The sequence below is a fragment of the Bidens hawaiensis genome, unplaced genomic scaffold (genome assembly GCF_021521415.1).
Source record: "Bidens hawaiensis isolate Kalapana, Puna unplaced genomic scaffold, B.hawaiensis_p1.1 tig00002772_1, whole genome shotgun sequence".
Classification (NCBI taxonomy): Eukaryota; Viridiplantae; Streptophyta; class Magnoliopsida; order Asterales; family Asteraceae; genus Bidens; species Bidens hawaiensis.
The window spans coordinates 282,143-296,612 of NW_027491150.1; the positions used below are offsets into that span (position 1 = coordinate 282,143).

Sequence of the window (14,470 nt, forward strand, 5' to 3'; positions counted from 1 at the left end):
ATCCAAAAAGAGGTGTGCATACCAACAATGTTTTAGTCAATCAAATCTTTATCTTCCTCCAACCCTTATGGGTGATGATGATTCATCATCATCCAACATAGAGGTGCACAAATCGGTTTTTTTTAAAAAAACCGGTTCGGTTATTAACCGGACCGGTTTTTTTCGTCCTGGAAAAAAACCGGTTCGGTTAATAACCGGACCGGTTAATAACCGGTTTTTGTGCATGAAAACCATAACCGGTCAAACCGGTTACGACCGGTTTGTGAACCGGTTAGAACCGGTTAATAAACCGGTTTTTTTATTAACCGGTTTTTTAATAACCGGTCTAACCGGTTAACCGGTTTTTTTTTTTTTTTTTTTTAAATAACCATTATTTTTTCACAGTATAAACAAACCGGTAACTACAAGGCAAACCGGTAACTACAAGTATTAAATCGTTATCGCATATTCGTAACTCAAAAATACATAACTTTCATTTATAGCTTTTACATTAAAAATACAAACATTAAATCGTTATCGCATATTCGTAACTCAAAAATACAAACATTAAAGAATGCTTAGACACGATTACATTAACAACTTGCTGTTTCTTACTCATTATTTTCATCGCTACCCGATCCCGAGCTATTCCTTAGGTAATCGTCGTACGCGGCTTCTTCATCGGTCATTGGTTGAGTGTGTCCTTGATTGACCTCGTCTTCATACAAGCCCGCCTCATAGTCCATTTCCCCCTCGAGTGAGCGTTGATGTTGTGCCCTATCTAAAGCGTCCAAGTAATCCTTGTAGCAAATAGACATCTCTACAGCTGGTGGAGTGAGTCGAGTCCTCCTAATCGATATAACCCTGCCAGAAACAGAAAAAGCAGACTCCGAAGCTACCGTGGAAGCTTGGACCGTTAGTAAATCTTTGGCCATGGCGGCGAGGATCGGAAACTCATCCTCCTTACCTCTCCACCAAGCCAGCAAATCAAGACTTCTAAATTCATCTGGAGTCATGTGTTTCACAAAGTTGGTACCACCATACCTTCCAAGTTCACTGCTTGAGGTGTTTACCTTTTGACGTTTACCGGCGTCTTCCCAAATCATGTAGTACATCCCCATTTCAAGGTCGGTTTGGGATTGGGATTGGGCAACAGCTCTTAACGAGTCATGAATTTGGGAAGACGACCCGTATTTTGTAAGGTAAACATCATACATGTTAGACAAGGTGGTGTTGAAAGCATTCTTTAAAGTTTGGTTATAATAGGGGTTTTGATCGTCGTTTAACTCTAGCTCATCACAAATTTTTTCTATTAAAGCTTCAACACCACCAACATTTATGCAAGGGTTTAACGCAGCAGCACATGTCAAAACAGCGGGTAGTTGTTGAAAATATTTTCTAAATTTTTCTTTCATTTTTACACCCATATCAAAATAAGGTGCACCCCTACAATGAAGTTCACTCAACTTTGTGCACATGACAGCAATTTTTGGTAAAGCAATGGGGCTTGTTGGATAGTAAACCCCGGATAAACTAGTTGTGCAAGATTTAAAAATTTGAAGGACCTCCGTAACGATCTCAATCAATAACCAGTTTCTAGGATCGTACGGTGCACATTTACCCCTACTTGACATTATTTGATGAAACGCAATTAGTGATTCTTTGTGTTGGATGGCTTTCTCAAACATATCACAAGTCGAGTTCCATCTTGTTGGACAATCCCAATTGGGCCCCAACCATTGACAATTAGCTTCATCACAAAATTTTTTGTATCTTGAAAATGTTTTATTGTTGCTAAAAACATCTCGTAACATTCTTTTAAAATTGTTTCTTTGCGTTTCGATCACGTTTAACCCATCTTGCACGGCCAAGTTGATAATATGTGCAATGCATCGGCTATGAAAAAACGCTCCATCACAAATAGGTTTATACTTTAATTTTAAATGGCCAACCGCGGCCGTATTGTTGGACGCGTTATCAAACGAAATTGAAAAGATTTTATGTTCAATCTTGTATTGTCGAATGACTTTATCCAAGAGTTTAAAAATATTTCTACCCGTGTGCGGGTAATCAAACAATTGAAACGCAACGGTTCGTTTCATCATTTGCCACGACCCGGGGTCAACCCAATGAGCCGTCACACAAATGTATGAGTCGGGCGAACCATTAGGTACCGACCACACATCCGTTGTTAAGTTTACACCAGTTTGTAAGTTTGAAAAGTATGAAATTAGTTCGGATTTAGCGTTTTTCCAAGCTTTAAGACAATCTCTTCTAAGGGTCGAACGACTTACGTGTTGGTAGCGTGGTTGAACATACTTTTGCATCATCTCCGTGAATTGAGGGTTGTCGAAGTGGTTGAAAGGAAGTGTATTTTGAATCACAAAGTTTGAAAACTTTTGACGTACCGCTTCAAGGTCGTACGTAAACACCGTTCCTTGATTCGTCATCTCCGGCTGCGAACTACTTCCCGATTCGTCCTTCAAGGCCTTGCAAAAGGGCCTTTGTACATGCGCTCTTAAAGTGGAGTTTGCATCTTTGCCATAAAACTTCAAACAATGTTTGCATCGAGCCTTTTAAGTACCGTTAGACATTTCGCATAGGTCGAAATGTTGCCAAACATCTTGGTTTCGTTTCGTGGGGATGACCCGAACGACCGTTTCTCCCGTGTTCGAGGCACCCATGTTGACGGATGAAGCAGCACTTTGGGAGGCCATGATAATCGACTACGAAATAAGAGCGTATGGAGTGGTAATGTGGTATAATTGAGCGTGAGATAACAAAATAATCGCGTATGTAATAAACGTTTAGAGCGTTTGGAGTTGTATAATCGAGTGTGATCTAACCAATACCCAACCTAAGCTATATATAGATGTTTGTGGGGTTAAAATGGGGGAAAAAAAAAACGGTCAAAACTTATAAAAAACGGCTATATGGCCGTTAATCAACGGGAAAAAACCGGTTTTTAACCGGTTAACCGGTTTTTTTATAACGGTCAAAAACCGGTTTAAACCGGTTTTTTAAAAAACCGGTTATTAAAAAAACCGGTTTTTTAATAACCGGTTATTAAAAAAAACCGGTTTTTTTTATAACCGGTTATAAAACCGGTTTTGGCTCCAAATTGTGTAACCGATATATAAACCGCCGGTTTGTAAACCGGTCAAACCGGTTTACAAAAAACCGGTTTTCTTAAAAACCGGTTTCCGGTTTAAACCGGCAAACCGGTTCGAGGACCGGTTTTTTTGACCACCTCTAATCCAACATTACATTGTAAGCTTTCTCTTTCAATTGATCAAGATTTTGTCATCTGTGTGTTTTAATGTTTTATGTGTGTTTTATAATTTGATTCCATTGGCCCCACCACAATCATACATGCTAACTTTCCTCTTCCAATTTCTCATCCCACCCACCATTAAAGATCCAAACTTTATGTGTTCTTCATCACTAATGGACCTTTAACGGTCATAAAAACCCTAACTTTTTCAAGAAAATTTGTGGGTTTTTCTGTTTCTTGATAAAGTTGAATAATTTGCTGAAATATTAATCTGGGTCATCTGTTTCTTGAAAATCTTGAGATACCCAGATGAGATTAAGGCTGGTTTTGGTGGATTATAGAATGTTTGAGCTGTGATCTTGATCAAGATTCATAAAAGCTTCAATTTTTAAGGGTTTCTTCACCTCCAGTGGACCTTTAAGGGGAATAAAAACCCAAACTTTTTCAAGAAAATTTGTGGGTTTCTCTGTTTCTTGATAAAGTTGAGTAATTTGCAGAAAGATTGATTTGGGTGATCTGTTTCTTGAAAATCTTGAGGAACCCAGATGGGATTAGGGCTGATCTTGATCAAGATTCATTAAAGTTTCAATCTTTAGGGTTTGTTGTTGTGTGTATGATGAATTGATGTACCCACCACATCAGTTCATAAGTAAGTGCCAATTTCCTCTTGTTCATTGCATTTTGTAACCACTTTTACTTTTTTACAGTCTTTTATGGCTGTCAAACCTTTACACCTAATCACTTAATAAAATAGGTGGTTTAAGTGTTTAATCCATCTGGGGTCTCTGTTTTTTTTATTTTTTTCACAGTTTTTCTACTTTTTTACCTACCAAAAGTTGCTTTGAGTCATAAATTCCTAATCTTTGAATTTTTATTTTGTAATAATCGACAAGTGATCGCAAATTCTCATAAGTTTTCGTCCGGTTTTTTATTTTTTTTGTGAAAGTTTGAGGATCAGATCGAGTGAAGTTCCGATATTTGACGAGTGATCGCAAATCCTTTTCTAAGATCTTTTAGTTTTGTCAAAAATCTTAAATTTAGGGGCTTTCTTGGGGTTGAAGATTTGACTTTTGGGGTCTATAAATATTAAAGAGGGATGATTGTTTGGTCCTTTAAATTTTCTAAGCAACATTGAGTGATAAGAGAGATAAAGGGGAATAAATAAGTTTTGATCCGTTACCTAATCGAAGAATTCAAGTTCGGATCTCCGTGATCTTGTTCTAGAAAACAGGCGGTTTTGCTCTTGCTGATACAATCAAAAGATTATAAATTTGAGGTACTTTCTCATCTCTGCAAATCTTTAATCATGAATTCTCATTTTGTGGATTAATAATGAATATTTGTACTTCCTTTTTTGTTGCATTTAAATCATTGTTGCAATGCAAAGAGAAACATAAAAATCTCACTATTTGATCGAAGGGCCATATACACGGTTTCCTTTTGCATTTTTGCTTTCATAATTTGTTGAAAATTATTCTTAATGGAACTATGTTTTTTCTGACAAATAGCCAGTAAAACTATGAGTATAATAACTGGAGTAGTTTTATGAATCGTTACTACTTACTAGTGAATTAGAAATCGAATAAAAATAAATAGACAATGTCACAATGCCCATGAAGATTTATGTCGAAGATCTCATGTAGTATCAAGAATAGTAAGTTAGGAATAATTTGGTACTCACTTGATTGAAGTTAGGAATAATTTGGTAATCTTACGTGTATGATCAATAATCAGTTTTTTTTTCAGCAATACCTTTTTTGCTTCTCTGATTTTTATGGCACTAAACGAATCAAAACATCACAAACATAATCATTTTTGCACACCCGAACATCCCATTAGATATGAACATCTAGCCAGTGATTTTGAAATGCTCGTCACTCGTAGTTGTGATTATATTTTTATATGATAGATTGCAGCCTCTATTAAATTATTTAAAAACATGTCATTTTTCACATTATTTTTCTGGTTCTTTGAGCTTATATTCTCTTTGTTTTCTTTCTTATCAGGTTCGTTATCTTCGTCTCTTATTTGTTAAAAAAAACTCCATTTCATCATGGCAAAAAGATCAAAACAACGTCCTGCTCGAAAGAAAGACCAGTCAGGAGGGTGTATGTGGGGAATAATTAGTATATTTGACTTTTTACATGGTCGGGCCACAAGAAGACTGCTTTCAGATCGTAGAAGATACCCCGAAAATAATACTCATGGTAAAGCTTTTGCTTATAATTCAACTTGTAATTCTATTATATTTTCAGGTTGTTCTTCACACCCTACATCGGAAGCAAATTTGGCCACAAATTCTCAAGAGATGCATCCACGCATTGAGGTAATTTTTATTAATAATTTTTTTCACGAAAATCGCAACAAATTTTAATACTTGGGATTACTGTAAAAGTTTAAAGTTTTTTTGTTTTGATTGCCAATTTGACCATTGTTATTAATACAACCTTTTGGTTCTAGTGATAGAGGACCACAAGATTATATTGTTTGTTTTATTCATTTAAAATTTATTTTTAAGGATATTGTTTTACAAAACAAAAAGAAAAATGATACAAATAGTTTTCTTGAATGAATCAGGATGGCGAAAAGTTAAAAAAAACAACATTTGATGTCATGAGCACTAAAATAAAGGAACTTATTGAAGAAGAAATGTTTATTGACCAAGATCCTAAGTCAACAAAGAAAGATCATGAACAAAATAATATATCAAAAACATTAAAGAAAGCTTTTAATGAGGAAGTCTCGGTTAATCATCAAGTTTCAGCTCAAAAAGCCTCAGAGTATCATGATCTTGAAGCTCTAGTGAAAGAAATCTTGCTGATTTATAAAAAAAGAAACGAGCAGCATGGTGTTCTTGATACAAGGGCAAAAGGGTCTTTTCCCATTGTTGAAGAAAAACTTTTTCTAGCTGTTGAGGCGTTAGTGAACGAGAACTCAGCAAACGGAGACATCAAGAAAATTCCCCATTTGAAAGAGATGTTTCAGATGTGGAGCTCAAACAAAGAAATGTTCTTCAAAATCCTTCAAGATCAAAACTCTTTGTTAAACGAAGACCAAAAGTCAAAGTTAAAGTCAACAGATCAAGAATCAGAGGAACCCGTGACCCGTAAACATCGAAAGTTCTTTAGTAGAAGGCACAAGTCACAAGAAAGTACACCTTTTAACGAAAAGGGCAGAATTGTCATTTTGAAGTCCGGGCCTTCTGAAAATCAAGCTCCGGTAGAAAATGATTCCCATAGTGAAGGTGGCGGTTCCCCATTTTCGTTCATGGAACTTAAAAGACGGTTAAAACACGCGATGGGAAAGGGAAAGGACCGACAATTATCGGGACCCACAGAAAGAACGGGAAAAACGGGCTTTGGTAGCGGATGGAGCTCTCCAAATAGAGACCATTTCTATACCGAAAGATTTGCACGAGTCAACAGTGGGCTTAAAACAAGTGACCGATTTTCAAAACTAATGGAAAACGAGAACACAAATAATCAGATACCAAACATTTATGTCGAGGCTAAAAGACATTTGTCTGAAATGCTCACGAGTGGCGACGAAAATGCCGAGTCAATGAGAGGTCTTCCAAAAAGTCTTGGGAGGATATTATCCCTTCGCGAGTACAACTCGTTTTCTCCCATTACAAGTCCTCGAGTACGAACACGGCCTTTGTCTTGTGACGATCTTCCTATGGTCAACAAAAGTCAACTGTTCACGACTACCGACAACTCTGAAAAGAAAGTTTTGGGTCCCGATGATATGACTTGTGAAGGTACACTTTCTTTCTCACGCTTCTCTTTAGTTCCAAGAAAACCAATATGGTTTGACTTTTGAGGTCAATGCTTAATGCAGGGGTTCAAGAGGTTGTCAAAACGCCTTCATGTGATGAACACAAAGAACAAACGGAAGCTTGTGAACCACGTGACACTCCAAATAAAGATCGAGCTTCCGATATCTTGGAACTGGTAACAAGTTGTTTTTGAAAAATGTATCAAAATGTTTAATTCCTTTAATTTAAGGGATTACTCTATAGAATAGTAACCAAGTTTTGAAATTGTTCCAATAAGGTCATTCATAAATCTTTTGTTCCAATCAGGTCACTAAAGTTTATTTTTTTTTCTAATCCTATATATTTTACCTTAAATAGTTTGACATTTCAAAATATGTTTTTTTAAATTGACAAAATTAGTAAAATTGAGAAAAAAAATTAATTGTGAAAAATTGCAAAAAAAAAGAAAAAAAAGATTTTTTCCCCAATTTTTCTCAATTTAAAAATTATTTTTCTCAATTTTTAAAAAATATTTTGCAATGTCAAATTATTTAAAATTAAAAAAAACCTACATGATCTACTATTCAGGTAAAATATCTAGAATTAGAACAAAAAGAAAATTATGAGTGACCTGATTGGAACAATTTTCAAACTTGGTTACTATTTTATAGAGTTGCCCCTTTTTTAATAAGAAACTACAGTCTAGTATATTTTGAACATTCAAATTCTTACGTGAGCGGGTTTCGAATCTTGAATATAAAAATGACATCTTTTTAAAGATTTGATTTATTTTTAGCGAAACAGCTAAAAAGTGAAACTTTTCTCTTTATATTGATTTTGCAGGACTTACATGAAGAGGGGTTATTATCTTCTCAAAACGCTAGTGAGTCTTCGGTTGATAGCGAGACCGAAGAACACAATATCATCAGTCCCGAGAAGCCTAGTCCTGTATCGGTTCTTGAGCCATTGTTTTCTGATGATGATATTAGCCCTGCAAGAACTGTATCTGTGCCTGGTATGTAAACTTATTAATTATTATACACACACACACTCTTGTGATGATACTAAAGTCTGTTTTTGAAACTCAGTCGAAGCTGCGGTTCAACCAATATGTATCCAATTCGACGAGTGTGCCGAAAACCAACCGTTACGAATCACAGACTCGGGGGAAAACGAAGAATCCCCGTTCGAATACATCGAAGCCGTGCTCCTTTCTTCAGACTTAAATTGGTCCGAGTTTGAAACCCGATGGATTTCATCACTTCAAATACTAAACAAATCCATACTTCAAGAAGTCGAAACGTTTTCGGGCCGGCCCAAACACGACCAAAGGCTTCTATTTGACGCAACTAACGGGCCGGCCCAAACACGTCTGCAACCGTTACATTCCCGAGTCATCGTTTATTAAACAAAACGTTTGGCCCGTTCCTAAAGGAATGGACTTGATTAAAGAGGTATGGTCAAGGATCGAGTCGTGTCTATGTACGGTTTACCCTCGAGACCCGAGCAAGCTCGTGAGGTATGATTTGGAAACTTGTAAAACGTGGTTGGATGTTCGGTCCGAATCTCGTGAAGTGGTTCACAAGATTGAGGAATCGATATTTGAAGAAACGATCGATGATACACTTTTGAGTTTGTTCGATGGTTCGTTTGAAGTCGGGGTTCCGAAAGAGGGTTTGGTTTGTTAACAATCAACTTAGTGTTTGGTTTTGGTGTGGTTTGTGTGATTTTGATTTTTGGTTACTTTTTTTTATATAGTTAACAAAGATATAAGAATGGAGAGAGGTTAGTTTAATAGTTATGTAAGTATTCACATAAAATGATATAAAAATATAGAGGGAAATGTTGTTTGTACTTCAAAATAGTGTGTTCAATAAGAGTAATATTTGACATATACATTATTTGTGTTTGATATGAATTTATGAAAGTTATTTTAACCATTATATAAAATGCTTTATTCAATATATGTTTTTTTTTAGTATATGAATTTAATCCATTATTTTTTTTTTGGGTCTTACGTGTATGAAGGCATGAAGCTTATACATCAAAGGAAGTTTATAAAACTTAAACCACATAGGCCTTGTTTTTACCATGCTTCACATAAGTTATGTGACTCATAAGTTATGTGATGCATTCTAGGCTTGTAGGTGCTTAATGTATGGCCTAACTTCTATTGTATTGCGGTTAGAAGTGAGCGGAAAAGACGATGGAACCGATCCGAATAAACATTTGACATAGGGGTGTTCTTTGGGTTTTTGGGTAGAGAAAGGGTAACCCAATAATCAACCCTTTTATTTTAAAGTTAAGGTTGGTCGGATTCGGATTATTTGGGTTTAGGCGGTTAGGTTTTAAGGCTTAGATGTAAAATGAAAAATAAAATGTTTTTTTTAACAAAATATTATCAAAACTCATCATGCTACTAAAAATTTATCCTTAAAATTCAAACATGATTTAATAATATGATACAATATTGTTTAAAAGTCCCAAAACTTAATATTCCAAATACCAAAGACTCTAAACCAAAACAGTTCTAACAAATAATTAAAATGTACTGGTTTTTTTAGGGTTTCAGGTTTTTTGTTGGAAAAAATGACCCGATTTTCAAGCAAGAAAGTTTTTAATCTATCATCACATGCTCTAGGATCCTGTTTAAGTCCATATAATGCCTATGCAATTTATAAACTGAAGAAACAAGGCGAGATATGACTGTATCATCTAGTTTCCAGATTGGTAGTTGCAAAAGAGAAAAATGAAAATGAATATGAAAATTTATATAAAGAAGAAGAAACTCTAAGATCTGCTCAGAAGGATATGAAGGAGTGTAGGGAGAATTTGGAAAATTGCGAGAAAGTACTGATTCGGTTGCAAAATAGAAAAGATGAGTTGCAAAAAGAAGTTGTGATACTGAACGATCTTGCAGAGAAAGCACAAATGGATGCGTTAAAAGCCGAAGAAGATGTGGCTAACATAATGCTTCTAGCAGAAGAAGCTGTTGCTTTTGAACTCGAGGCTTTGAAACGTGTTAGTGATGCTGAAATTGCATTACAAAAAGCTGAAAAAGTTCTTGCCAAGTCCCTTGTAGATACTTCTGAGAGTAAAGTTTCAGATGGGGAAACACGAGAATGCCCTTGAAGGGACTTCAGTTGAAATCATAGCTGACAAAGACAGTGATGGAACAACTGAAGATCCTTTTGAGTGGGCCCATACAAGATAACGGGCTAAGTTTTCTTGGTCAGATGTCGGAACTTTCTGATGATAATGACAAAGGGAATGAACAAACATCTAAAGACACTGAAATTGATATAGAAAATGCGGTTCAAACAAAAATACAAGAAACTCGAAGAGATTTCACAAAGGACAGCTCTCAATCAGATTCACCAAAAGCGTTACTGATGAAATCATCTCGTTTCTTTCAAGCATCCTTTTTCTCATTGGAAGGAGATGGTACTGAGTTTACACCAGCTCAAGTATTTCAGGAGCTTGGTGAATCTGCAAGAAAGAATTTGCCTAAACTGTTAGTTTGGTCTTTGCTTGTTGGTGCAAGGTATAATTTATTTTTCTGACTAATATGTGTGAAGAATTAAATGAAATAAGGGGCGTGCCTGTTAAACATTATTGGCTAATAATTTGTAGAATATTTGTGGTATATTGACAGTTTTACTTTCTACGCTAAACATTATTGGCTAATAATTTGTAGAATATTTGTGGTATATTGACAGTTTTACTTTCTACGCTAAACGAGAACTTCTCGGATTGGTAAAATATTTCAGCAGCCAAACATTATAACTGCCAATATGGATGAAGTTTCATCAAATGCTCAGCCATTGGTCAGACGGATTATGAAGTTACCATTATGTCTTAACGAATAAAGTGAAATAAAATTTCAAGCATTATTCTAAACTAGTTACACGTTTTGGAGTACATCTATATCAGTCCAACTTTTCCCAAGTGTTTTATGAATTCCTCTTTCTTTCATAAGCTCTATAATCTTACCCGATTCGTCCCACCGCCCAATCGTTCTATAAACACTAGCTAAAAGTACATAACTCAAATGATAATCCGGATCCAAATCCATCATCTTTGTACCAACTCTTTCTGCAACAATGAAATCACTACTAGTAGCACAAGCACCAAGCAATGTTGCCCAAAGAGATTTGTCATCCTTAAAACTTGACTCCATTATTAAATGTTCAGCATCTTCTAACCGGCCTGCACGCCCTAAAAGATCAACCATGCAACTATAATGCTCAATTCCCGCTTCAATTCCATACATGTTCTTCATTAACATAAAGTATTCTTTCCCTTCATCAACCAAACCAGCATTACTACAAGCAAAAAGAACAGCAATGAAGCTAATGTTGTCGGGTTTGATCCCCGACTTAATCATATCATTGAACATGTGAATAGCGTCTAAACCTTGCCCGTTTTGAGCAAGCCCACTAATTATTGAATTCCAAGTTATCATATTTCTAGCTTGCATGCGTTTGAAAACTCTATAAGCAAAGTGTATACATCCACATTTCGAATACAAATCAACTAAAGCCGACTCTATAATAACAGATTGACACGTGTGCCTCCTTAAATACTGGCAATGAACCTCTTTTCCTTGTCTGACAGCTGTCAAAGCCGCACACGCTCGAATTATGGTTCCAAAACTATAAAGATCAACCTCTTTCATTGCTCGGAAAATGTTAATAACAGTATCGAAATCACCCGTTTGGCAGTATCCACCGAGCAACGCACACCAACTCACTGAGTTTGGTTCGGTGATTCTATCAAAAACCATTTGAGACTCATAAACGGAACCACATTTACCATACATGTCAACTAAGCTGCTGTCAACAACCACATTATCTTGAATACCAGATGTAACAACCTTGGAGTGCACTTGTTTACCTTGCTTTAACCTACCTAAGTTCCCACAAGCGGTCAAAACCGTTCCAAACGTGAACCTATCCGGAGACATCCGATGGCTCCTCATCATTGACACAAACATCACCAACGCTTGTTCAAACAAATCGTTTCTAGTAAACGCGGAAATAACCGAAGTCCAAGAAACCGGATCCGGTTCAGGCATTTCATCAAACACCTTACGTGCATCATACGATACAAAACTTCTCCCATACATATCAATCAATGAGCTAGCAATGACATGATTCATATGAAACCCACGCTTAACAACGATCCCATGAGATTCACTTCTCCTCCGGAGTGAAATGTTGATTGGTGTTTAGAACATGTATGGCATCAAAAAGTAGCTTGTTTTTGCAGAGGGAAATGATATTCATTGCAAGGAAATGGAAGAATAACATTTGGGTGATTGTTGATGGAGAAAAGGTTCCTTAATCTAAAACCGCACTTCTCAAGTATATATTACAACCGAGCTTTGACCTCAACCAACAGTACTGCCAACACCTGTCGGGCTTGCCATCGAGACGAGTTTGTTAGATGCACACAATGCCATAAGCACCGCAGGGTTCGTCTACGCACTAAAGACGAATGTCGGGCGTACCATGATGCTCTTATTGATGATGATTGCAAGTGTTCTGATATGCCTTATGAAAAGTATCGAAAATTTAACGTAATCGATTATGTAACGTAGTCGAAAATGAAACATAATCGATTATGTAACATAATTGAAAATGTAACATAATCGATAAGATTTAGGCTCCCTACGTAAGTACGTTTGGGTTTGAAAACAAGTGATAAGATTTAGGCTCGAGGGAGATGGCTTTTCACCAGAGACACGAAGGATTTGACCATCGACATGCGGAATACGAATGAACTTCTCGAAGCAAACAATTTTAGCACGTTGAACAGATAACCAGTCTATGTCTACTATGATGTCGAAACTTCCCAATTGCATAGGAATGAGGTCGATTGAGAACTTGTGGTCATTTAGATTTAATATGCAATTTAGAATAACCGAGTCAATTGTTACAGATTTACCATTAGCTACCTCAACAGAATACGAGTTTTTAAGCTTAGATCGGGGTTTAGCAAGTAAAGGATCAAATTCAAAAGACACAAAGCTTATATTGGCATAGGTATCAAATAAAATGGTTGCAAGGTAGTCATTTACGAGAAACGTACCGTTCACCACATCGCCGTTTTGTTGAGCTTGATTGGCGTTAATTATAAAGGCACACCCACGATTTTCTAGAGAAGCTTGAGCAGCTTGAACGATCTGACCACCTTGTGGTGTAGGAGCCAAAATGACATGATACGGCTGAACTTGAGCTTGTTTAGCCAACAATAGTGGACCATGTGGCTGATAAGCTTGCTAGACTATTATTTTATTCATAAAAGTAACTATATCATACCAATGAGATTGATGGACTTCCCACTCTTTAAGAAAAACTTCCAATATTCCATCTTTTCATGATGAAGAAGATGAATGTATTCATCAAATTGGTATCCAATTTTGATCATATCATAAAGCTTATATAACTATAAAATATATTTCGTAAATGATATAATTGTTTTTTCATTTAAAGCTTATGATCAATTTCTTTCATTTTTATAATGCTAGTAAAGATGGTTTTTTTTAAATGATTTATTAAACCATTATTTTTTTCTAAATAACAAATTGGATTTTAACAATACAAACTATGACCATTGATTGATAATAGTTCGTATTGACAATGCGACCAATAGCACTTGTAACTTTTTTTAACTTGGCTATCAAGAGTAATCCTAGTCAAATTACAAAATTATCACGTGTTATTTATTTTCTTCACTTCGCACACTTTGTAGGATAAGAACCTTTATGAAGATGTGAGAATGAGTCGGTCATTCAGCATTAAGAAATTTGATATTCATATGCATAATCATGTTGTTTTGTAACGATTAACAAGTATTGGGTCCATATGTGTCCTATAGAGGGTGTTTTGAAAGTGATTACTTGATTATTGTGTTTTCAAGTTGCGCATGATCCATTATAATATTTGTGTATTGTGTTTTCAAATTGCAATATCACATTTTCCATTTATAATGTTTTTGTGTTTTCAAATTGCCACTCTTGCGCTCAGGATAATAAATTTAGAATAATGTTTGAAATTTTATTTCACTTTATTCTTTAAAATGATTGAATGGTCCTAAAGATATCGGAAATCAATAAAACCGGCGAGTAAAGGTATCGATACAAATATTGTGGTACGGTATCCGCTTTGGTATCATTTTGTTTTTTTGTTTTTCAAATCTCAACTGAATTTGGTAATAGTACTCGTACGAGTAACAGATAAGCTGAATTGATCCAGGTTTGGGTATCGGCATAGGACCCGTTTTAGTACCACTTTCTTTTCTTTTTTTTTTTCTTTTGCTAATATATAATGAACTTGGTATCAGTACCGGTACGAGTAACAAATAATTTGCATTCGTCCCGGTACCGATATGAGTAACAAATTAGCTAAATTGGTACATGTACCGGTATTCAATGAACTATATTACTAAAATGTAAT

General features: G+C 35.8%; 1 protein-coding gene and 1 pseudogene across 1 annotated transcript; one reads left to right on the forward strand and one right to left on the reverse strand.

The window, feature by feature from the left end:
• Nucleotides 1-3,240: 3,240 nt before the first annotated feature.
• Nucleotides 3,241-8,950, forward strand: LOC143621139 (uncharacterized). The gene is made up of 7 exons (XM_077092653.1): nt 3,241-4,529; nt 5,260-5,460; nt 5,509-5,579; nt 5,831-7,013; nt 7,094-7,206; nt 7,854-8,025; nt 8,099-8,950. The coding sequence occupies exons 2-7, from the start codon at nt 5,307-5,309 to the stop codon at nt 8,416-8,418; spliced, it is 2,013 nt and encodes a 670-aa protein (XP_076948768.1). The 5' UTR covers nt 3,241-4,529; nt 5,260-5,306; the 3' UTR covers nt 8,419-8,950.
• A 1,880-nt stretch (nt 8,951-10,830) lies between these two features.
• LOC143621214 (pentatricopeptide repeat-containing protein At1g03540 pseudogene) lies at nt 10,831-12,962 on the reverse strand (annotated as a pseudogene).
• Nucleotides 12,963-14,470: the final 1,508 nt, after the last annotated feature.

Coding starts and splice junctions, on each gene's coding strand:
- LOC143621139 (XM_077092653.1), top strand. CDS start 5,307: ATGGCAAAAAGATCAAAACAACGTCCTGCTCGAAAGAAAGACCAGTCA. Junction 7,207..7,853: donor CTTCCGATATCTTGGAACTG/GTAACAAGTTGT, acceptor TTGATTTTGCAG/GACTTACATGAAGAGGGGTT. Junction 8,026..8,098: donor AAGAACTGTATCTGTGCCTG/GTATGTAAACTT, acceptor TTTGAAACTCAG/TCGAAGCTGCGGTTCAACCA.